This window comes from Fusarium venenatum (assembly GCF_020744135.1).
Source record: "Fusarium venenatum strain MPI-CAGE-CH-0201 chromosome Unknown EDB82scaffold_4, whole genome shotgun sequence".
Classification (NCBI taxonomy): Eukaryota; Fungi; Ascomycota; class Sordariomycetes; order Hypocreales; family Nectriaceae; genus Fusarium; species Fusarium venenatum.
In genome coordinates, this window is record NW_027072132.1 from 5,891,294 (window position 1) to 5,914,950 (window position 23,657).

Consider the following 23,657-nt stretch of genomic DNA (forward strand, 5'->3'; position numbering starts at 1 on the left):
CGGTAAATTGCTGCCACTGTGCCGTACATGTAAGGTAAGACAATTGTACTGATATTGCTCGGACTCTGATTACTCGGATTCTAAATTGGCATTTGGACTTCAGTTCCCTGTAGGAGGACCTTGAAGTGCGGCGGGGAATTTCAAGATTTGGGATACTTAAGCATCAACAAGATCTAACTGTATTTCCAAGGGATATTGTTAAGATCATGGTTCTTTTTGCTATCAGACTAAAATCGCGCGCGCGGGAGATCCACTTGTGTCCAACCCAATTGTAGTAACCGCGCGGGGACCCTCAAGGGATTAGGCTTACATGACATGCTCAGATCAGACATGACAGGGTTTGAAAGGGTTCAATTACGAATAATATGCATTACAGAAAGGGCGACTATCAGATTCAATGCAACGTTATGACATAATTTATTAGAGAGAAATCATTACTTAGATATATACGATGTAGAAGAGTCGTGTATACGAAAAAGAGTATATAACCAAGACAGCTGCCTGTGACATAACTTGTCCATCAAACACTCCAAATACACACAATCACCATCACAGCCATACCAACTTAAAATCTATCATGTCTGCTCTCCAAAGCTTTCTCGTTGCTGGTGCCACAGGTCGTCAAGGCGGTGCAACAGTAGATGCCCTCCTCTCCCATCCCGATATCAAAATCAACCCAAACCAAGTATACGCTCTTACTCGTGAAGCATCAGGTTCAGGAGCTTCCAAGCTTGAACAGAAGTATCCAGGCATCAACATCATCGCTGGAGACCTGAACAACCCCAAAGCAATCCTCCAACAGCTGGACAGGTCCATTCTCCCTAAGACTGGAATCTATCTCGCCCAAGCCCATGGACCGACAGAAGTCTCTGACGCAAAAGGCCTTATCGACGCTGCGGCTAGCAACGGTATTCCTTACTTTGTCTACTCTTCTGTTGACCGTGGTGGTCGTGAGCTTAGTGACAAGGACCCCTCATACTGCAAGACCTTTTCCGACAAGTTTCTCATCGAAAAGCACCTTATAAGTGTATGCTCCAACAATAAGATGGACTACACTATCATCCGTCCCACCTGGTTCGCCGATAATGCCTGGTGGGGTTTCCCAGGCGCACTTTGCATGACGGGCTGGAAGGTGAACATGAAGGGAAAGAAGATGCAGGTCACCGTGACCAAGGATATCGGCAGATGGGCTGTTGAGGGTCTTCTTCAACCGGACAAGCGTGGTATTCGCAATGAAGCTCTCAGCATTGCCAGCGAGGAGCTCAGTTTTGATGACGTTGATAAAATCTTTATCAAACACGCCGGAAAGGGCGTTCCAGTTACATACAGCCTCTTGGCTCGCCTCTTGATCTGGTTGAGCAAGGATATGAACACCATGTTTGGATTTATTGGCGAGAGGGCGTATGGTGCAGATCTACCCTGGTTGAGGTCACAGTTGAAACCGACTAGTTTTGAGGAATATGTCAAGAGCGATGTCCCGACTGGAAAGGTCGAGTAGGTGTATAATAGTTTTCTTTGCATTCTTTTTTCTTCAGTAATAATATGTTGAAGTAATCACAATATGGCAGTGGTGATCAAAAAGTGGAAATGATATTGCATCGCGAATCAGTGACTTTCGAAAAGGAGGAAAACTAAGAATGGCGAACAGGTAACAGTTCTTGACATCTTTCAGACACGGGGGCATTTTCACGGAGGAACACATGTAACAGTTTTAAACCTCAAAATTGCAAAAGATAAGGAGCAGTCGAATGGGTGAAGGAGATTTTAGGTTCGGAGTTTAGAGAGTTTGTAGGTATTATAGGTTTTAGGACGGATACCACTCGACCACTCCTTATCAAAGGCATATAGAGTTGGATCAATATATCAAGGCAGACTGGCCCCAAAAAGTCCTTATCAATAGATATATACCTTAAGGCACTCTCTCCACATTCTCCACCTTGAGATTCAGGCTCGAAATCACGCCTGTCTTGGGTACACAGTTCATGTACTCAAACCTTGCGTCTCCCTCTTTTAACACCGAAACTTCGTGCCACGTTCTGAACTTCCTGTCCTCTCCAAAAGTCTTGTAATGTGTGAGTGCACCACGATATATAGCAAGGTGAGATTTGTGACTCTTCGCCCATGTCTCGAGAGCTTCAAGATTGGTAAAGAAACCCGCGCCGCACGATTCTTTTCTGGAAACACTCTCGGGTGAGGAAAGGCCTTGGTTTTGGAGGTAACGCAACCCAAGAGTTCCTGTTTCTGAAGAATTCTCCCACAGATACTCGAGTCCAGATCGGAGCGTGGGTTCGAGCTTTGTGTTATACGAGTCGGCTTCTTCTTGGCCGCAGTTTTCCCAGAATTGACCTGATCGGATGTGCGCTACGTTCTCGGCGTTTGTGCCGATGAGGTACTGGCCTAGACCTCTGGGTGCCGTGGATGGGGGTGTATGATCTGACGAAGGAGGGAAGAGATCGTACGCAGAATTAGGTATTCTGTCTCGGGCAGCACCCCAATATGCTGACAGAGTGTGTTCTGGGAATGTTGCACCGGGGAGTTTTGCGAGACCGGGGAGATAGTCGAGACCAGAGTAATTCGTCTCAAGCCTGGGATATTCTGTGACAAAAGCTTCTCGCCAGATACCGACTGAGGAGCGGTCTGGACTTGCCAAACGTGAGTAAATTGATTGGAGTGAAAGCTCGCCAAGACTCTTCTCGTATGCTGTCTTGTCATCCCAATAGCAGACCCATATAGTTGTTTCCTGTACATCATGTCCATCAACAACAGTAAATATCTCGTACGCCAAAGGGCCAGAATTTCCTTTTAGCCATGACTGGATTGTTGCAATGGCTTCATCTCGAGCATCGCCAGCTCCCGGGGTATCGGAGTGTTTCTGGACTCCGATGTACGCGGTGCCAACATGTGTGACATTATCAGGAAGGTTTAGATGCCATCGTGGGACTGGAACGCGGTGGTTTTTGGGTTTGCGTAGTGGATGAACACGTGCAGGACAGGACATGGTAGTATTTTGGTTGGTCCGACGATGCTATCGCAAGACATGTGTTGTATTGTCTATGGAGGAAGTTGGCGGTTGAGGTCGGCCGTGGTGAGGGGTTGGGGTAGGTCTCATGTCATTTGATAGGGGGCGTCATTGTTTGGAATCGACATCACGCATTATTCAGCTCGTTAAATCTGCCGATACCAACCAGAATGAGGAATCACGTTTTTGAGCATGATTCCATATGGTGATGCTTATTGCTTCAAAAATCCATGGGCCAAGCCACGGATAGTGCATCTCGGCTTACCTGCCACTTTATATCAGAATCAGCTGACATAACTGAAATAAATTATTACAATCAATGGAATCATCGCCATTGCCGATGCTTTTATTATTTTAGTCTATGGATTCTTATCTCCCTTGGCATAAAGCGGTCGCCACGCCGCTCTCTTCCGGACGTCAATGTAGACACCGAAGCCATGCGATAACGGAGAGACAAAGCGAGTCGAAGTGAGACACTGAATGTTTAGATTCTAGCTTCGGTCGTCACGTAATTCTAGAAGCAACTTTTACAATTCCGACTTCAGGGTCTTTTTTCCATGTTTGTCTCTATCTTTTAATTGTAATTGGTCGTTCTTGATGCGCCATCGGAAGGCGTCCCGGAAATTGTACTACGTACCAAGTATTGATTGCCGGGAGCGTATATATTTATCCCGATCAGATGATGATGAATCGTGTAGAGAGAGGGGTCATTGAATCTGTCTGCATGTTCCCTGTCATGCACAGTATGTTTTGGTGAGCGGTAAATGTGCCGGTCTATTCTAGATGTTTTCTGATCTCTCTTCTTCTCTTGGTAATCAAAAATCACTTGTCCAATGCAGTAGCAACTAGGTAGCTTCTAAATTGATTCCATTTCCAGGTACCATATCCCCTCATCATTGAAGCCTGTAATTACAGTGGGCACGGGGAACAAGGACATTTGACCGTCGGTTGTCTTTGGCACGGTAGCTTCCCCGCAAATGTCATCCCCTCACTAAACCTTGTAGGAGGCTTACAGCGAGTGGTGATATCTCGGCATCTCGGAGCCAATTCCTTTGCACCATGATTCCATAGACAGCCAAGATTACGGTGATGCACACTCATTTTGCGGGGGAAAAGGGTTAATAAATGGCATTGTTTCTGTTTTCTGATACTGTTTTCATACTTTCATCATCTATAAAAGATCCTCAACTCCCCCTCCTTTCTCTTCTCCCTTTCTGTTCTGCAATGGCTTCATCGTCTCCAAGAAACATCATCTCAAAGAACAAAACTCCCATCGCAGCAGTCGCCGCATTCGTCTCAGCAGCAGCAGTTCTCACTTCAATTTACAAATCTTATACATCCTACAAAATGTCTCACAACCTCCACCCCAGCATCAACAAGGGCATCACCAAGGGCTCTTCCAGCTTCTCTGGTGGCAAGCTCCGATGCAAGTGCTCCTCCAACCCCGTCGAGGTCACCCTCAAGGGTCAAGTCGCCCACAACCACGCCTGTGGCTGCTCCAAGTGCTGGAAGCCTGAGGGTGCTCTCTTCTCCGTCGTCGCTGTCATTCCCCGCGACCAGCTCCAGGTCACCGCCAACGCTGACAAGCTCACCATCGTCGACGAGAGTGCTGCTATTCAGCGAAACGCCTGCCGTGACTGTGGCGTCCACCTGTTTGGCCGCATCGAGAAGGAGCACGCCTTCAAGGGTCTTGACTTTGTCCACGTCGAGCTCTCCGACGAGAAGGGTTGGCAAGAGCCCCAGTTCGCTGCCTTTGTCTCTTCCATCATTGAGCAGGGCTTCCCCGCTGAAAAGGCCAACGAGGTTCGCTCTCAATTCAAGGACCTTGGTCTTGAGTCTTACGATGCTCTGTCCCCTCCTCTGATGGACGCTATCGCCTCTTGGACCGCCGCCAAGGCCAAGATCTAAATGTCTCACTCTAATGTAAGCCACTTTTCGAAAACGAAGAGTGTGCTGTGTTACAAAAAGTTGCAATGGTCAGGTTAGCGGGTGTTGGGGTATTTGGTGGTTGTTGTTTCGGGAATGTACCCGGTCTGCAGTTGAAATGGATAGTTGAAGAGGCCATCACATAGTGAGCCCTCGGATGAGATATTTGGTATGGAAGGATAAGAATAGAAGCTCAAGAATAGCATCTATCGATCCTAATTTATGATTTGATGAACCATTTGGGCTCAATTAAACTTGATGTGTCTAGAGTACATCAAACCCCAACACAATACTAGAGCTGTCGCACGTCGCAGCTTTGATATGTGCAGAAGCTGACTGCCAATAATATTCACAGCTGTGCTTCAATTGTCGTCTCATATACGACAATCGCAGAGAGCTTCTCAACAATGTATGTGATTATTAGCAACAATTACGAACAACTCCACTGATATATGCCTGCTAAGGTCCTCTTGATTAACTGTCCATTGCCATGTTCTGTTCCCTGAGTAGTGTGCACCTACACAACTATAAATCCATAGCCAAGCTTCTTCCTGGGCCTCTCTAAACAGACTCAACCATTCGTCCCTCACACGCACAACATCCCATCCCTAACACTGACTTTTCCAGATCCTACTATTTGTGTCTCACAACATGCCGAATTGTTCCCAAACGGTACCAGTGTCTCGACTAATTCACTGTCCACGTTGAGGATTTACGTCGTCATAAGAGAAACCAATTTTGCTGATCGATACCTATGGGGCTTTGGTGTCTACATCAACTCACCCGACGTGTGGTTTGGCTTTGCAGCTATTCGGTTTGGTCTAGAATGGTTACATGTGTACTATACTAACGATTGGCGTCAATACAGTGGCTTTATTGATGATTTCAACATCGCTCAGATTGGAGTTGAATGGCGCCCTTGAATACCTGACCTGTTCCGTCAAGTTCCCATTGTAGAGCATTCGACACGAGATCAAAGCGAGCAATATGTTTACGATGTATTGGACTGGTTTCAGCAACTTGGGCTCGTCAGTGCGAATGCTTCTGAGCAGGTAAGGACGCGCTTTAGACAGTATAGCGATGCTGTTGACACAGAAGCGGGTTCAGTTCAGATACCCGGAAGTTATCCAGAATAGTGTTAGATATTGCAGTTTAGCAATTTGAAATTGAGTTGAGAATGTCAGTACCACGTCACCGGAGAATAGCACGACCATATTGAGGGCCTCGGTTTGAAAATTATCACATAACTAGTAAGTGCTTATATTCGCATAGTGTAAACTCATAGTAGCAGTGTATCTTAAGAATGGAGATGTGTAACATGAAAGATCTGATACTCTAGAGTAGGGAGAAGTTGTTCAATATTGTTTGTGCTTTGACTCCGGAAACCTCACGTCAGAGGATCTAACTGGATATATATATTTCTCTATCCAGATAAAGAATGTACCCTATCAACGACTCCCTCTTAGACCAACGTTAGTAGACGTTATGCTAAAGATTATGGCCAAGACTTGTCATTGATCTCCTCAACCAATCAACACCCTACAAATGCGAGCGATCCAATAGGAGGTGCATGAACAGGGTCCGGATCTTGTCAGCGGAGATGTCCGCGGGGGAGCAGGGCAGTAAGATCCGCGGTAGCCACTTCATTCCCGACTTATAAGCATCAGGGCCACAAACTCGAGCCAATATTTAGTATTGCTAACCAAGGAGAACTTGACGTTTCCGAGAAGATAAACAATTAAGTAGCTTCACCTTTGAGACCAACTCAAGCGAGGCGCCACATCGGATCATTTTTGGTTATTTGTCAAAATATTCTGCAACCACATCTGCAACGACACCACCACCAAGACATACATACATACATAATGTGTCGCAAGGGTAGAGCAAAGGTCAAGTCTGGTTGTAAAACATGCAAGTGAGTCTTTTATATAACATCTTCACTGCATGATTCAAGAGCCAAGCACTAATAATCTAGACTGAGAAAAGTCAAGTGTGATGAAGGCCGTCCAGCATGTCAAAGGTGCCTCTCGACCGGTCGTACATGTGACGGATATGGTATCTGGGGTGGAGGATCAAAGGATCTGGTAGCCAGGCAAATCCCACGCTCCAATCCAGCCACCATCCTTGCTTCACTAAATACCCATGAGAAACTATACTTTGACTGGTTCAAGCGCCGCACATCCACCAAGATCTCGGCTACTTTCTCTTCAGGCTTCTGGAACACCCTTGTCTTCCAAGCTGGATCCAGGGAGCCTGCTGTGCTACACGCACTGCTTGCTTTGAGTTCAGCGCACAAAAAGGGCGTTGTCGAAATGGGCGCACATAGAAACTCCCCCGGCGCCGAGATGAACCAACAGGAGCAGTTCACGTTGCAGCAGTACGTCAAGGCCATTGGACATCTGCAGCCACACTTCTCCGCCAAGGACAGAGCCTCTTGTCGTGTGGCTCTCATCACATGCATTGTATTTGTCTGCTTGGAGTTCTTCCGGGGCCACTTTGCTACGGCTCAGCTTCACCTCAAGAACGGCCTTGACATTCTTGCCCATATGCAGGGCCTCCATGATGCTAGCTCAGGGATCCTTGCCTTGAAGCCATGCCAGGAAACCACCGACACTTGGATAGTGGAGGCCCTCTCCAGACTCCACATCCAGGTCGAACTCTTCCGACACCTCTATCATCACTCGTGTGTCATTCTGCAGCCGGCGCCTTACCCCCAGGACATCACACCTGATCGCTTCGACAGTCTTAATGATGCTTGGAAGGGACTGGAGCTCGTTTATAACCAGATATTTCACCTCACCCACCGAGCCCGTCAGCAGCAGCACATAACTACAACTGAGCAGGTATCCCAGCAACTCCTCATAGTAAGGCTCGCCCAATGGCAGCTCATGTTCCAAGAGTTCCTGAACACTCGTCCAGGCGGGCTCAATAGAGACATGGTAAAAGCATATCAGGTTGTGCGCATACAGTATGCCATGATAAACATCATGGCTGACACATGCATCCACAACAACGAGATGATATATGACTCATGTACGGACAAGTTTGTCTTGCTCATACAAGAGCTGACGGGCTTGTGGGAAGCATCGACTCACGATTATACCCTCGAGGACGAAATGCCTCTGCATATTATGGCAACGTGCATGCCTAGATCCATCATCGACCTCGGCTGGCTACCAGCGCTATACTTTACAGCTGTGAAATGTCGCGTGCATCGCATTCGTATTGAAGCACTTAAGCTCCTCAGAACAAGTCCTCATCGGGAAGGCATCTGGGATGCTCACATTGTTGCGTGTGTGGCTAAAAAGGTCATCGAGTTAGAGGAAGGGGACTTTTATGAAGGCATTGACCTGGATGATGACTTCCCCTTGAACACGTCAATGCGTGATCAAGATTTTGAGCTACCACTGTTGCCTGAGTATCGAAGACTGAGTGAGATCGAGACGGAGCTTTTGGGCGCTCCAATGGACAAGATTCGCTTATATGGGAAAAGAGAACAAGAGGGTATAAACAGGAGGGTTCTCTTGTCGGAGTATAACGTGAGCGAGCAGACCTGGGAGGATATTTGAGAGCAGGAGGGCTTTAACGATATACGAACGAATGAATGAGTTTTAGATTAGCGATCATAGCGAGATTTGGTATAAGTAAAGAATAGATGAGATGCATGTCTATAAGTTCAGTGGTATAAGACGCGATAAGATAAGCACTAAATACCCCGTCTCCCGTTTCCGAGTCGGCGCAGGGTTCCAAGGTAAACAATTAACTAACACAGCCGCGGGGTACCTTGATAGTTCAGTCTAACCCTCTCTTTAGTTCTACATTTATACGTTCTGTCCTGTCTCTCTTTCTATTCTAGACTCTCAGCCATGGATTCTGAATCTGTCGTCTCCCAAGTCCAGCGCAAGATTGAGCTACAAGCCCCAGAAGATCTGTCGTACCTCATCGCAAACGTCCGTCGCGCGGCCACTGAACGTCTAAATGAGGCTTTCCCTCCTGTCGAAGGAGCCGACGGTGAAGATGAATTGCGCAATCAAATAGAGAAACTCGTTAATGAGGTACATCATTCCTACTATACTCTACCGCTGAGATCTGACGCTAACCGATTAAACAGTACATCGATAAAACCTTCTCACTCGCATCCCCGAACCTCTCCATAAATGGCCTGCCCGTCATCGCAAACACCTTTCTCTCCGAAACCCCCGCTGAGCCAGAAGAAGTCTATGAACCTTTTGATACGCGCAAGCGCCGTCGCGTCGCAGACCTCATCACACAGGAAGAGAAGCTCCTCGAGGACGTCGCAGCCCTCAAGCGCTCCGTGCCCGCCACCGCTGCCACGAACCAAGCCGAGCTGCTGCGCGATAGTCTCAAGCGCGACGACGACATGCTGGAGGCGCGCAAGAAGCAGATTGCCGCGGAGGCGACCGAAATCGGGCTAGACGTCCAACCGCTCGAGAGGCAGAATGGTGTTGAGGTTGGGTTCCGAGACGCCGTTGAGGGTTTGGGCAGGTTAAAGCGCGAAATGCCCGCCGTGGTAGCCAAAATGGAGAGAGCTCGCGTCGCTGGCGAATACGTTGTTACGCAGGGACGATAAAAGCACCCAACTACTTCAACCTTCGCATATATACCCAGGGCAGCACTTCATTGTACTTCGGCGGGCATACTCAGGAGTTGGGGCGCATTGGATTAATCGGGAATATCTGCCATCACATTCTGAAGAACCACACACACCCGACACATCTCGACCGCTTCTATTTATCGAAAACTATGGGTTTGGTGATCACGATCACATCCTTTGACGTAAGTCTAAACACAGGCCATGCAAGCCTGACACAACTAGGGAAGAAAGGGGATCTTGCAAGTCATTTTCGTTCACACAAACGTCACTCTGGCCTACTCTCCGGCGACGTATGTTATCACTTGGTCCCCTAACTCCCACAACCTCCAAAACCTCGTTGTTGAAAAAAAGGTATAATGAACGAGAGAAAATATGTGGTCTATATTAAGACGCAGAGGAACCGCTCTGTCTATCTTTCATCGACATCAATCCCATCACACATCTCGTATCATTTAAGCAGCAGCAGGGGCGGGAGCAGGAGCTGTCTGGGTAGCGTCAGCACCATCGGCAACAGGAGCGGCCTCAGGGGCCTTTGCGGGCTCCTCAATCTCAGAGCCCTTGTTCTCAATGACATTGGCATCCTGCTTCTTCTCCCACCAAGCAGGGCGGGCAAACTCGGCCTCGTGCCAAGGACCAGCGTCGCTGCTCTCACAGCCACCCTCACATTGGCACTCACCGCCGAAGGCCTTGGGGAGGTTCTCGGCAGGAATTTGCTTGAGGAGCTCGCTCTTGTATCCGGATCCGAGAATGTTGATCTTGGAAACGGTGACGGGGTCCAACCAGCCCTTAACGATGCTCCAGACAGTGGAGAAACCCCAAGGGGCGTTGATCATATACAACTTGCCGAGACGCTCGGGGTAGTAGTTCTGGGAGATGACGGAAGCCTGCTTGACGTAGGCGTAAACCTGAGGAACCTTGCCGATGGAGACACCCTTGAGGTCCATGACAGTGCAGCATGTCTCGAGGAGGTGACCAGCCTTGCGGGAGCAAGCGGGAAGACGGGGATCGGCGACACGCTCGTACTCGACAGCAAGGTTGGTAAGCATGCGCTCAGCGGTGGTGATTTTGTACATAGCGTTCAGGTCGATACCGCCAAGAGTCTCGATGTAGATGGGTCGGCCATCCTGTACAGAGAAAAAAATATGAATTAGCAAGCAGTCCTTGATGAATGTTTTGATCGATTGTCATACCTTGTCGGTCTTGTGGTAGAACTGAGTGTAGTACTTGTTGATCTCAGCCTTCTCGGGGTAGTCCCAGACAGGCACAGTCTCGTCGAGCTTGGTCTCCTTTCGCCATTTCTCGGTATCCAAGAACCTATAGTGGCGGTCAGCCCCCCTGTCGCGACCAACGCATTTCTTTTTCCACCGCCATCAGATAAACAGGAAAGGTCTTACATGGTTTTTGAGGCCTCGACATCGAACTTGCGTGCTCGGAGGAATCGAAGCTGTAAGGTCATTAGCATATGTTGTGTTGCGTGGGCGTCGCGTAGCATGGCCCGTTTTCAGGGTCCATAGCTTAGCTATATCTTCGTACCAGAGTCAATGTGTCCAATCGGTCGGTGCAGCCCTCGGACTCGAGCATCATGCGGAACTGGTGAAGCTTGGCAATCTGGTCCTCTGTGAGGTAACCAGCATGGCCATCCTGCTTCTCAGGACCCTTGATAGGGAAATCATAGTTGTCGTACTTGGGGTTCAGATCCATGGTGAATAATAGTAGTAGATGGTGGGGTAGATGAGGAAGGAGGGGAAAAAGGAAGAAGAATCCGCAGTCAGAAAAAACAGCGGAATGTAAAGATTAAAAAGAGACGTGACGCAGTATGACGCCAAGAAGTTTGATGTTGATGAAGTGTTGAGGCCAAGGGGTAGGTCTTCAGAATTTAAGTCGCCCGTCCTAGGTGCTGAGAAGCGTAATTAAACCGTTTCTGGGCTGCTAGACTACTAAGTTATCTGGCCTGGTCTCCCCTAGAGATGGATCTCTGCTGCGTGCTGCGGTGGGACTTCGTCATGGGTCAGAGGTAGTTCAGTTACCTCCACCTGAAGCGGTCTAGCAGCCCACATTCCGTTGAGGGGTATCACGTGTTGTAGCATGTGCTAGAGCTAAGATGACTAAACGGGCCGCCTATCTTATCATCGGTCCCACTTCCGATGCTTTTGTTAGTCGGCGACTCTTGAATTTATATTCGAGTTTCACGAAAAGCCAAAATCTTGAGTCAATCATAGCGTTGCTCGCTTTCTATGGCATAATTGTTGTAGCATCATGAGGAATTCCTCCCAGCGGATCACCCTCAATGTCGCCCGCCTCTTCCACACTTCAGTCGCCGGGCCACGGCTGAGGCCTCATCGTTCATTTCATATCACATCTCTGGCTAACCTCCCACGAAAGCGAAGCTTCTTTACCTCGAACCCATACCTTTCCCAAGCTGATGATGATTACCGCCCGTCAGACGAGACTAGCAAGGAAGAGAAGGGTTCTTCCGCAGCAAAAAGAAAACCTACTCGATCCAACACAGCCAAGAATTCTTTGCGCCGTGTTGCTATCATAGCCCAGCAGCCAAAGCGAGGTCCAACAACGCCAGGAAGTACTAGCGATGAACCCTCCAACGTGGTCAGCGCAACTTGCGTTGCAGAATCGTTCAATATGCCGTTGGTTCTTGAGATCCTCTCATCTCATGGTTTCGACATCGATCCAGATGGCACAAAATTCGATGCAAATGAAGTGGTCCATGCAAGGGGAGTGAATGGTGGAGACATCTTTGTCTTTCCCTCTGGTACAATCGTGACATGGTCGCTTCCACCAGACGTCGTTACCAGGCAGATCATGCGTGCTGCCGAGGAAGCCCATGACACCAAGCTTCGGGAGTTTGAAGATCTTGAATTTACAACCGATACAAACCGAGAAGCAAGCGTACTCAAGGGCGATCTCATTGTCCTCGGCACACGAAAGGAGCACAAGGAAGCCGACAAGCTGGATACTACCCTAGCAAAGGTTGCTTTCTCCTCAGGTCTTGCCCGAAGTACAAAGCTCGCCGTTCTTGAGACAGCGTTGACGTCGTACTTTGAGAGCACACGCAACATCCCTGCCCTTCTCTCCCAAGGCGCTGGCATACCCCTCGGCCGTCGCTTCATCCTCCAAAAGACAGGCGAGCTCCTTAGTCTTCGCGCTCGTCTCAATCACTACTCCGAGTTGACCGATTCTCTGCCCGATATCTTCTGGGACACAAGCTCCGAATTGGGTCTCGAGGGGTACTATGAGCAAGTCGGTCGTGCGCTCGACGTCAACGTACGTATCCGCGCGCTCAACCAAAAAATGGACTACGCAGCCGAAATCGCCACAGTTCTACGCGAAATGTCAAGTGAGCAGCACGGTACAAGGCTAGAGTGGATCATCATCTTGCTCATCGCTGTTGAAGTCATCTTTGAGCTGCGCCGCATCGTTCTGGAGATGATGCAGGAGCGTGAGATGGCTGCTGATCTGCCAAAGCCTGCTACACCAGTGGTGTAAATTGTTAGTCTAGGTGGATGTGTCTGCAATACCTGGACGGCTGTACGAAGCGATGTATTATTAGTGTTTGTGAAAAAGATAGATGACGAAAATACGGGTCATTGAATGGCCTCTAATAGATACCCCCAACTCTAGAATTGACGATCAACCCACACTCAATGCGTGTTCTCTGTGTGAAATAGAGTTCTGAAATCCAGCGATAACTCGATATATCAGGAGACATGACCACTAACAGTGAGGAATAGCATAATTGTCCACTTAGTACATTCTGTCTGATGCTTGCTTCTCTATCGTCTATCAATTCTCTACTACTCCCATTCATGATCCCTCAAACCGTTCACAGCTTCAAATTACTTCGTCTTATACTCAAACGTTGTGGGATCTGTTTCATCAACTTAAAGAGATATTAACAATGGCAATAGTGTACCTTTTCTTTCATCTGCATGCACGCGCCACTCCGGCGTCTTTGATTACACAGCCAGGAGTTTCCATTCCCCAGGTTACCCATTCGATGGAAAGACCCCAGCTATTCTCTGCTCTTCCCTGTAGTAACAAAATAAGCTCCTCATCCGTTTTTCCCTGGTTCTCAAAAAACCAACTCCTCAAAAAACGTAGTTAATAAACACAATTCGAGAATCCACCTCTAAACGCCCACGTGGTCTGCCTACTCGCTACTCCCATACCCCAGGTCCTGATCGATTCTTTATAACTCATTCCTTTCCTCGTCTCAGTTTCCAAAGAGCCACGACGTCGCCTATTGAGATGGTTTATGTTGCATGCCTGGAATCGGTGGGACTGGGACGGGAGTCACCTTATGCGGAGGCGGTGGTCCTGGTGTCCCATTCATACTCGATCGCGAAGAATTGGGTGTCGAGGGCTTCTGCTGGGCGGCGATACTAGCCCGAGCAGCTGCGAGCCTGTTGGCATCCATGACGCCCACCGGGCCATTTCCTACTCCGTAACCGGGCGTGCCTGGCTGCGCGATCTTGTCGGTGAACATGGCGGACCGCTCCTGGGCAGCAACCCGGGCTTTCGCTTGATCGAGGATTCGTTGCTGTTGTGCCTCAGGAATAACGGTGTGGTATCCTGTAAGTCCAGGGTTCTGAGCAGGTGTTCCTTGTTGAGGGGGGTTGCTCGGGTACCTATTCATTTGATTTCCCGCCGCTTGATTTGGCGTGCCATATCGCGGGGGCTGCTGTTGCTGCATATTATTCGGCGATGCGCTGTAGGCCTGTCTATTGACCACAGGAGACACCGTGCGTTGCGGCATGCCTTGCCCGTTCGTGTAAACCCCGAAGTTGGGTTGTGCAGGGGTGGCAGCTTGCTGCTGGGGATAGCCTGGCTGGAAAGGGTATCTCTGACTGGGAGTTCCCGGTTGAGGCGGCATCTGCCCAAACTGAGGTCTTTGTTGAGAAGCATACTGAGGCATGTTCTGGTGGCCGTAAGGAGTTTGAGCTTTCGCGACTTGGGTTGCGTACTGCGCAGGGTACCCATTGGGTCGGGAGTACTGGTTAGGTTGAGGGGGTCGGGCTTGAGCAGGCATAGGTCGCGGCTGAGGCTGGAAGCTAGGTGTAGGTCCAGGCCTGTAGTATTGTTGCTGCGACATTGAAGGGGTTCGTTGAGGGGTTGCATACTGGTTCTGAGGCGTGTGATGCCCGTAAGAAACACCCGATATACTGGGTGTGCGTTGTGGAGGTGGTCGAGCGTTGACTTGAGCAGCCTGTTGCTGGGCTCTTAACCGGGCCTGAACACCAGCTTCGTCCTCTTCCATAACTCCCTTGTAACCATCGGTCTGAACCTGGACCTTGGTGCTGATGAGAAGATCCTCGAGCTGATCTCCGTTCAATTTGGCTACTGCATATGGTGGCAGAGTCTTGATGATCAATGCAAGTTGAGCCTTGAGCACTTGGTACGTAGCTTGCTCCCCCTCGGAAGGGGTCGGGCCAGGGGTAGCCAGCATATCGCCTGTGACTGGGTCGCTCGATGAACGGTTTTGCGAGTTGGGGAGGTTGAGGTTTCGGATACGCTGGTAGGAAGACAGTGTTTCGATCAAGTCGGTAACCTCTTCCAGAATTTCATCCGCTTCCTTCTCCTCGTTCGTTCGCTTGGTTCCCAGAGCCTCTTCTAGTGACGGATCAACGACGGACTCGTCCCAGTTATCAATCGCTTCCTGGATAGCCTTCTCGTCAATTTCCATGACATTATCATTATCGGTCTTCTCCTCATCGTTAGCGCTGCCGCAGTATTCGACTTCGATCATGTTCTGAAAGTTCTTGTGTCCTGATCGCTGCCACCACATTCGACCCGCGACGCTGGATGGCACTAGTGCTCCCGAGTCGTCCTTGCAAGGCGCAAAGCTGGAAAACGCGCCCCGGAAAAGTGATTCCATTTCAGACAACTCGAGTTCGGTGGTCGAAGGTCGCTTTCCAGCCAGACTTTGCGCACGTTCTCGCTGTTTGTTCAAGGTTTGTGACGAAGGGGTCGCGTTGCTATAGTCAAGGTAGCACCCTGCGGACAACTTAGTAGTGAAGTAACTAGCATTTCGGAACTTGCAGTTGTCGGTCAGTTCTGGATGATAAAAATCCAGTGTGTTACCCTTGGCTTGCGTCTTGGGCTGCTTGGGGGGCTGTAGGGGTGGCAAAGACCGAGCTGATGAAAACAAGTCTCCCAGGGTCTGGGCTCGTTCATGGGACGTTGTGGGCATTATGTACGTTAATGATACGCCTGGAGGCAGAGTCAAGTCACGCAAGTTGGTTTCATGGGAAACTGGAAGACTAGAGAATAGTTTTTTCTCCTGGGGTGCATATCCGACAACAGAGAGTACCAATTCTCCCCTTTGAGGAGATGACGGCAGCTTGGCCTCGATGGGAAGAGGGTCCGAACTGATCTTGGGGTAGGCCTTTTCTCGTCGAAGAAGCTGTATGGCCTTGTCCTTGAAATCAACGATTTGTGTCCTCAATGTATCGTCGGCCGACTCATCTTTGTTCTCGGAAGGCTGCATCTTGATTTCCTTGAGAGCGACATGAATTGCGGACACGAGGTCATCAGCCACCTGGTCAAGATCCTCATACACATTCGCAGTAGCCTTGTCGGAGATAGTGGACGGGTCGGTCGACTTCTGGCGCTTTACTCGGTGATCATCTTCATCGTCATCATCAGAGGATTCGGGAAGGGGGCGCTTGAGGATGGAGGGACCGACGTCGTAGCTATCGAAAATGAGTTAGTGCACGGAACGGAGAAGTCATTCGCGATCAAGTTGCGATGTGACAAAAAAGTTGCAATCGAGGAGAAAAATGACAGGCGTACCTGCTGAGGACTTCAACGAAAGATTTTATCAAATCGCGTTGGTCCTTTTTGGGCTCTCCATTGGTAATGGCAGGCTTTTGCTCATCGGAAACCATTTCCTCATCGCGATCCTCTTCTTCTTCTTCTTCTTCTTCTTCTTCAACATCGCGTTTTCGCTTTCCCGGGGCGACGGATTGCGCCTTATCGAGGGTAGGCGATTCTGAGGTGCCGTTGGCTTGGATGGCCGTGGGCTGGGCCATGGTGGGTGTGGTCATGATGGCTTCAATTTGAAAGCCTTGGTTAGTTTTTTGTCGTCGTCGGGGCGTTGGCCGCGCCTCGTCGCGATACGCGGTAGTGTCAGTATCAGCGGTCGTGGCAGCGACAGTGGCAGTGGGTAGTAAAATGATAGTGGTAGCAGTAGCTGAAATGGTAGCGGTAGTGGATGGCAGAAACGGGTCAGGCCAGGTCCAGTCGCAATTCAATCCAGTCGCTGGTGCAACTCAAGGTAAATAATAGACTTAGTCGAGATAGCGCAAACTAGACTTCCCTTTCAAAGATGGCCACGACACAATCGTGCAATCGATGTAACAGGGTAATCAACTCGAAAATTACGCGACAAACACGTCTCGGAACAATATCTCGAGTCAGAAAACGGGGGGGGGGGAGAAACGAGACTCGTGCTCTGCTCTGCTCTGCTTGCTTGCTTCGCCTTGCGCTGAGTATGGGTCCAGGCTGGCCTGGGGGGGAAGAATGTGTCTCCTCGATCGCCAAGTACCCGACCCTTACTTGTCGCTGGCCCGCGCCAGACCCACTTTAGCACCGTAGGTTTTACGAAGAGAAGGTCTGCAAGTTAGACACGTGACTAGCTCAACTCAACGGTTTAATGTACCTTGGCAACCTTGCTGCACTGTACTACCGGTAGAGTTAGGAAAAAGCAGGTCATGTTAATTTCACGGTGAAGCGTTATGTTCTACTCGAGTATGTCTAAGTACTTTTGCGATTAGATATTGTGAAATGTTTGAAGCCCCTCACATAAACAAACTCGCAATGAACAATTAATTGGTGGCTCTCGTTTTAATAATTGCTCATCATTTGAGCTGTTCATGATCAGCCATCAAAACATCCGGGACTAGCGTAATCATGATCATGATCATCGTTAGCTCCAGTATGTATGCTCCGATATGATCTCATCATAAACACAACACGATCATGCAATTTAAAAAAGGCAGGCTAAAAGTCCATAAAGTTCATATTATAGAGCAGCAAGTCTGAGAAGCAATTTCCTCAATACAGCATACTCAAGTCTGTCGTACAGTTCAAACTAGTAGTCCCATGCCATTGTCCAACCCCGTGTCCATGCTGCGTATTCCCATGCGCTATTGAATAATTCATACATAAATGTTCATTTCTTACTTGGCGCGAGCCAGACCGACAGCGTTCTTGCCGAGGTCGTAGACAGAGTAGTATCGTCGGAGGAAAGCATCACCGAGGATAACAAGAGGACCCACGGGCTCAGGGAAGTCCATACCCTGGAAGGTAGAGATACAGCTGCCCTGGACCTCGAGGATGTAGTCGGTGGAGGGAAGGCTGTAGTTGGAACCAGCAAGGGTGAAAGTGATGTCGGGCAGAGAAGAGACCTTGTCGCACTCAATGGTGTACTGGCCGTTGTAGCCCTTCTTGGCACCAATCTCCTTGTTCAGGAGCTCAGCGAGAGCGCTGGGGAGGACGTTCAGAGATGTACCGGTGTCGAGGATGGCACCAGTGTTCTCCTGCTCGGCAACCTCGTCGCCGAAAGCAATGGCATCAAGGTCGACCTCCCAGTAAGCCTTGCGGCGGAGAGGAATGTACTCGAGGTCGCCAGTGTACTTGGACTTGTCAACACCACCGAAAGTAGCCTCGCTCTGGCCCTCCTGACCGTCAAGGTAGAAAGCGAAGACGGGCTCGTCCAGGAGCTTCTGGTTAACCATTTGGTAAAAGGGAGGGACCATGCCGTTCACGGCAATGCGGTCGTAGCCGAGACCGAGGATACCATCGAAGCGACCGAAAGCGAAGGCCAGACCGGGCTCCTTGGTAGCCTCAGCAAAGTCCTGGTCCTTGATCTTGAGGTCGCCAATGGAAACGACATCGTTGGAGACGAAACCGGACAAGCTGCCAGAGCCGTAATGGATCTCGAACTCGCTGCCGTTCTTCTTGTAGGTGGATGAAGCAGATGAGTCGTACTTGGAGTGGAGGTAGCAGGCGATGCTGCCACACTCTTGGGAAGGAACCCAAAGGTTGGAGCTACCGGTGTCGAGGACAACCTTGAAGCTCTGGGGAGGAGTACCAATGGTAATCTCGGAGAAGTCTGGAAGAGGTCAGCTTGGAATGCTATCCATCGAATTCGATGATACTTGCATTGAGCGTTCATGAAGTTGGAAACGGGGACGGGGTGGCCACCCTCAACGCTGGGGACGTTGGTAGCAAAAGCGTAGTCGGCAGCGTTCTTGGGGCGAGCAGCACCCATGTACTTCTGGCCGAGGCTCTGAAGGTGGTCCTCAACGGAGTTCATAGCCTACGAATTGTGTTAGAGAGCTTCAACAGAGCGCGCAAACATGACGGGAATCAGTCGTACCAGCTGGTCGGCAAGAGGAACCTTGTTGAGCTTCATCTTGTGAACGCCGGCCTGGGCAGAGCCCAGAAGCGCGGCAGCGGTAAGAAGAGCGCTCTTCATGATGGGCAATCGGATCGAGAATGCGACCGGGTTGAATGTGAATAGAGATGCTCGACAAAGAGTATTGCGAGCTGTGGTGTTGATGAAGAATGAAGATGCAAGATGCAAGATGCAAGATGGAGTTGGGGAGATAAGAGAAGATAGATGGTTGGTTAAGAAGTGAGAAAGCGGAGGAGAGTGACAGTAACGGAGCTCAGGTCAGTCCGAGCTGGGGGAAGCTTATTGCGCGTGTTTGCGGCCTGTTTCGGCCGCACCTGCCTGGATTCGTCAACAACGCCTCACGCCTCCAGGCCATTAAAGCCTTCCCCCTGCGAATGGCCTTGTGACTTGTCTGGCAATGACGCACCATTGCGCCTTCCCCGTCTCCACTTTCCTTGCCTGGCAACGAGTACCACTAAGACGCCTTCCCGCCTTAGGCATGCGTCTTTATCTGCATTACACAAGCGTTGTCTCATCTTATCTACATGCGTATCAGGAACAGGAACGGAAAAAAAGCAGTAATCAGCTTGTTACAACACTCTCTCTGGCCGGGGCTCGTTTCGTTGATACTATGCGTTGTCATGACAGCTTCGTCAAGAGGTTGGCGGTGATCATTGTTGACAATGACTGATTGATTGTGACCGACTCTTCGCTTCGTGCAATAACCCCTGTGTAAGTCTCACGCGTGCTGAGCTGTTGAACTTAGTGTTGTTGGTGGCTCGGACTACCACTAATTACCTGGACTAACCTAGCATTAGATCTGGGGTTATCAGTGCTCTAACTTGACGCGGATCCTCAATTGTGCCTTGTTCCTGGATGTTTTATGGGGACATGCGATCGACATGTCCCCCAAGAGACATCCACAATGTGCTATACCGATTGCTTACCGGTACGGATGAATGATAAGTTAAACGGTGAATATAATAGAATATTACAACAAACTGTATCTAAAAGCGGCTTTGACCTATTACAAATATACATGGTATCCTTAACCGGTGGCCCATCCCATCCCTATCCTATAACGGTGACAACCACCCGGTTGCGCACGTAATCTATCATAAACCATTATCTCGTAACATCGTTAACATTGGACCAAAACACTCAACGCCCACCCATCTCCTTCTTGGAACGCTCCATCGCCTCGGCAAAAGTCTGCCTCACATCATCCAACTCGGCATAATGTTTAATAAGAGCTTCCAGTCTCTCACATCTGGAGCCAGTCACTTCATCGGATAGCTTACACCATCCGGAGTGAAGTGCAACGAATAGAAATGCAAGACTACCACGGCAAACTTGATCGTCACGAATCCATGAGCGAAGAGCACCTCTGGTGAGGTTGACTCTACAGCCACGATCTCTGAGCAAAAGGACGAGCAAGCTCTTGAACCCGTTTTGTCCAGCCTTGAGGAATGCTTCGACAGCATCTTGACCGATACTCAGAGTCCCCTTTAGATATCTCTGCATCACGGGCAAGAGTCTATCGCCATGTCGCACGTTGAGGGTCGTGTTGATGAGCAAATCTTGGGTAATGTTAAAGTCATCCTCAGCTCTCTCCACCAGCCTGGAGAACTCTTTCGCTGAGCATACACCTGCTGCAGCATCGAGAAGACCCTGCGTCACTCGAACACTCTCGTTTTTGTGCTCAAAGATGACCTGCAGACCAGGGTATCCAAGCTCCCACAACACCTCGATAGCGATTTCTTCATCAATGTCAACATCATCAGCGCGGTTCTTGAGAAGCATTTCGAGAACTTCAGGGGCCCAGTCATCTGAATCTTTATCTGGCGCGGCGATCGCTGCTAGTACGACTTCTTTCGTGAACAGAACCTGGGATCGTGGCATTTCAAGGAAGATGGCCATAAAGTCTGGTCGGCTGCGGGTGTTGGCCAATGCAAGGATCATGAGTTCTTCGTCAACGAAACCCTCGTGTGCCCGGTGCTTGAGAAGGACTTTCAGCATTGCTGGTCCATGGCGATTCTCAATAGCTCGCTCAGCTACGGCTGTGGTAATCTGAATCCGTCTTCCATGCTCGGTGAGGAGGTAGTCCATGGTCCTTGGGTGACAGACGCTAGCGATGTTCCCCATCATCCATTCGTCAAGTTGGATGTCGTTGCCGTGCAGCTTGAACAACAACCTAAGTATGTCCAGTCCACGGCGCTCATTTCTTGTGGCTCCAATCATGGCAGCGTCACTCCATCGGAACTCTTGGTGTCTGAAAATGAGATTCATCATCTCAACGGTGGCACACTCAGCCGCAGCGCAAGAAAGATCTTGGTCCCGCGAAATCTCATCCTGTCGCAGCGTCATGATTGTCTGGAGCATTCCGGAACATCCCCATTTTGCTGCGGCACGGATCGTGTATGGGGTCATCGACTCGCCCTTCTTGAGAAGAAATGCCAGCATCTCGACTCTCCCAGTTAGTATCGCACTGACAACTGGCGACTTGAGGCGCGCGTGATGCTTTTCTCTGTCCTCATCGGTATTGCCGAAACCCAGATGCTCGACGTTTTCTCGTTTCTGGTTCAGTGATGTGCTGTTGGTGGGATATTCAGAGCCGTTGGGTAACCCTTTGAGAAATTTGATGGCATCCTCTGCGGCACGAAGCTTGCAGATACTTTCGCTGGCATAACGTACCCAGTGGTAATTATACTCCGATTTCGCTTGGAAGACACGCTTTACTTGAGTAGTGCTTGTTCCTGACCAGCCCCGCTTGCTTGCGATATGTCGAACACGCTGGTTAATGAAGACTTCCACGTCGTTCTTTGACTGTGAGAATGAATCGAGGTCCCTGTGAGTAAACTCGCCCAAGTACTCGTAGATCTTTGAACTTGGTCTACTTGTAATGGCGAGACTGAGGTTCTTTGCTGGCTTCTCGCCGTGGAAAGTCTCCTCGATGAGCTCCAAAAGAAGTGTACGGGAGTTGGAGTCGCACTCATCCAGTCCATCAATTACACAGAAAATATGACGGTCAGATCTGAAAGCGACCTCTACCAGCAGATTCCACAACGCCTGAGGCTTCTCAAAGACACGAGCACCGCGGTAGGCGTGTCTTCTGCGGATCCTGTCGCTGAGAAGGTGTGGGTGATTTTGGAAGATCTGCGAGAGCAGTCCTCGAAGGACCCCCTGAGCGCTGTTCCTTAGTACATCTTTGGAGCCACAAAAGAAGTAGGCGCATGTGTTGGTGGGATCAGTGGCGAAGTCGTTGGTGAGCTTCTCAGCGAGATAGACAGCCATGGTCGATTTTCCTCTTCCGTGGTTGCCAGAAAGCCACAAGACATGCTGATTCTCTGTCTCCGGCTTCAACCAGTTCTTAACTTCCTTAACACCCATCATCCATTCACAGGTCTTGGGGGCTCGAGGTCCTTGCTGCGTTCTGAGAGCATCCTTTACTATTGAAGGATCTGACCAGATTAGATCCCGATAGAAGGCTTCAATTTGCTTCTTCTTATCCGCATCGCCTAAAAGGGTCAGTGTTTGTGAAACAGAGAATCTCAAGAGTTGGCATTTTTACTCAAAATGTGACGCGATTCATAGCGCTTATGGGCGACTGTGCTTGTACTTGGCCAAGGATAGTGACCCAAGAAACTATCTGGCGACAGAGGCGACTCATCCGAGAGACGCGACATTGAGGATCGCGGCGAGTCGTTACTCGCACTCGAGAAACCCATTTTTATGTTGTTCTCGTTGTGAAATATAAAATTGAGATGTCAAGTTGAGGTCTACAACCTGAATCGACTTACAACAGTCGGTGTACTAGAAACTGTACCAGAAAGTGGCTGGCGTGATGCATGCGTCGACTTGAAGAGGGGTGGTGCTTGTAACCGTCTGTCATCAGATCAAGCGAAGAGAAAGTCTCATGACCATGAAGATTAAAAATGAAGTACTGTGACGGCGAGGAAGAAAGGAAGTGATGAAGAATGAATGAAGACTTTACGCGCTTTGAGAGAAAGAGTCGCGTCGTATTCGAGATCGTCTTTATGAATATCTGGCAATATGTCACAAGTGGAGTCATGAAGAGGAAAAGCGTTGGATAGTATTAGGGGAGCTAATGAAAATCTAAATTAAATTAAACCATCCGTTAATTATCAGGTTTCGTTTTCCCCTCTCATTGAGTGACCTCAAAAGGGGGTAATTTAGGAGGTTGGTGTCTACGCCAGCGCCAAGTATGGTCTAGGTTTGGGCTTGTAAATCTGACATCCTTTTCCAAGGCTGTAGATTCGACACTGGTTATGACGTTCACTTGTATCACGATAAGAAATGTCTTTTGAAAGGTTCTCAATAATCGTCAAATAAGCATTTTGCTTTTTGTTCTTGTAGACTCTCAATATTTCTTGTAGCCTTCGTCAAGTCTAATGCTAGTCATGACCCCAGCCTACCAATCTTGAACCCATGAATGTTATGCAAGTCATTAATGCCCCCTGTCTATCTCTTGGAGAGAAACACATTCCATTGGTTGGTTGCCGTCCAACCCAAAGCTCTGGTTAAGCGCTGTCCTGCAATATATGTAAAGACTAAAGAGCATATATGGCAATAACAAGCCTTGAAGGAATGTCGCGAATCAAGCTCAGTTGACTGAGGGATTCTCGTCAGTCGCCGTAGTTTGTTTATGATGGTAATTCTAA

General features: G+C 49.2%; 9 protein-coding genes across 9 annotated transcripts; 4 read left to right on the forward strand and 5 right to left on the reverse strand.

Moving 5' to 3' along the window:
* Nucleotides 1-440: 440 nt before the first annotated feature.
* Nucleotides 441-1,515, forward strand: EDB82DRAFT_345579 (uncharacterized protein). The gene has a single exon (XM_025725146.2). The coding sequence runs from the start codon at nucleotides 578-580 to the stop codon at nucleotides 1,496-1,498; it is 921 nt and encodes a 306-aa protein (XP_025593773.1). The 5' UTR covers nucleotides 441-577; the 3' UTR covers nucleotides 1,499-1,515.
* Nucleotides 1,516-1,805: 290 nt separating this feature from the next.
* EDB82DRAFT_345573 (heme-containing dehydratase protein) lies at nucleotides 1,806-3,123 on the reverse strand. Its single transcript, XM_025725147.2, has one exon. The coding sequence runs from the start codon at nucleotides 2,996-2,998 to the stop codon at nucleotides 1,910-1,912; it is 1,089 nt and encodes a 362-aa protein (XP_025593774.1). The 5' UTR covers nucleotides 2,999-3,123; the 3' UTR covers nucleotides 1,806-1,909.
* A 747-nt stretch (nucleotides 3,124-3,870) lies between these two features.
* On the forward strand, nucleotides 3,871-5,400 carry EDB82DRAFT_516989 (Mss4-like protein). The gene has a single exon (XM_025725148.2). The coding sequence runs from the start codon at nucleotides 4,145-4,147 to the stop codon at nucleotides 4,925-4,927; it is 783 nt and encodes a 260-aa protein (XP_025593775.2). The 5' UTR covers nucleotides 3,871-4,144; the 3' UTR covers nucleotides 4,928-5,400.
* Nucleotides 5,401-7,062: 1,662 nt separating this feature from the next.
* On the forward strand, nucleotides 7,063-9,536 carry EDB82DRAFT_437629 (uncharacterized protein; the record flags this gene model as incomplete). Its single annotated transcript, XM_025725150.2, has 4 exons — nucleotides 7,063-8,484; nucleotides 8,645-8,669; nucleotides 8,810-9,000; nucleotides 9,057-9,536. Coding segments are annotated over 4 exons (2,118 nt in total), but the record flags the coding sequence as incomplete, so codon positions are not given.
* Nucleotides 9,537-9,774: 238 nt separating this feature from the next.
* Nucleotides 9,775-11,391, reverse strand: EDB82DRAFT_345616 (CRAL-TRIO domain-containing protein). The gene is made up of 4 exons (XM_025725151.2): nucleotides 11,094-11,391; nucleotides 10,955-11,004; nucleotides 10,751-10,874; nucleotides 9,775-10,684 (listed from the first exon to the last, which is right to left on the reverse strand). The coding sequence occupies exons 1-4, from the start codon at nucleotides 11,259-11,261 to the stop codon at nucleotides 10,013-10,015; spliced, it is 1,014 nt and encodes a 337-aa protein (XP_025593778.1). The 5' UTR covers nucleotides 11,262-11,391; the 3' UTR covers nucleotides 9,775-10,012.
* A 318-nt stretch (nucleotides 11,392-11,709) lies between these two features.
* EDB82DRAFT_345658 (uncharacterized protein) lies at nucleotides 11,710-13,117 on the forward strand. Its single transcript, XM_025725152.2, has one exon. It carries the CDS (start codon nucleotides 11,817-11,819, stop codon nucleotides 13,059-13,061), a length of 1,245 nt encoding a protein of 414 aa, XP_025593779.1. The 5' UTR covers nucleotides 11,710-11,816; the 3' UTR covers nucleotides 13,062-13,117.
* Nucleotides 13,118-13,815: 698 nt separating this feature from the next.
* EDB82DRAFT_436942 (uncharacterized protein) lies at nucleotides 13,816-16,621 on the reverse strand (the record flags this gene model as incomplete). Its single annotated transcript, XM_025725153.2, has 2 exons — nucleotides 13,816-16,267; nucleotides 16,368-16,621. The coding sequence occupies 2 exons, from the start codon at nucleotides 16,619-16,621 to the stop codon at nucleotides 13,816-13,818; spliced, it is 2,706 nt and encodes a 901-aa protein (XP_025593780.2).
* A 949-nt stretch (nucleotides 16,622-17,570) lies between these two features.
* Nucleotides 17,571-19,257, reverse strand: EDB82DRAFT_516997 (aspartic peptidase domain-containing protein). The gene is made up of 3 exons (XM_065609010.1): nucleotides 18,958-19,257; nucleotides 18,741-18,897; nucleotides 17,571-18,690 (listed from the first exon to the last, which is right to left on the reverse strand). The coding sequence occupies exons 1-3, from the start codon at nucleotides 19,054-19,056 to the stop codon at nucleotides 17,756-17,758; spliced, it is 1,191 nt and encodes a 396-aa protein (XP_065463516.1). The 5' UTR covers nucleotides 19,057-19,257; the 3' UTR covers nucleotides 17,571-17,755.
* A 771-nt stretch (nucleotides 19,258-20,028) lies between these two features.
* On the reverse strand, nucleotides 20,029-23,136 carry EDB82DRAFT_517007 (uncharacterized protein). Its single transcript, XM_025725155.2, has 2 exons — nucleotides 22,547-23,136; nucleotides 20,029-22,493 (listed from the first exon to the last, which is right to left on the reverse strand). The coding sequence occupies exons 1-2, from the start codon at nucleotides 22,701-22,703 to the stop codon at nucleotides 20,137-20,139; spliced, it is 2,514 nt and encodes an 837-aa protein (XP_025593782.2). The 5' UTR covers nucleotides 22,704-23,136; the 3' UTR covers nucleotides 20,029-20,136.
* Between the last annotated feature and the right edge of the window lie 521 nt (nucleotides 23,137-23,657).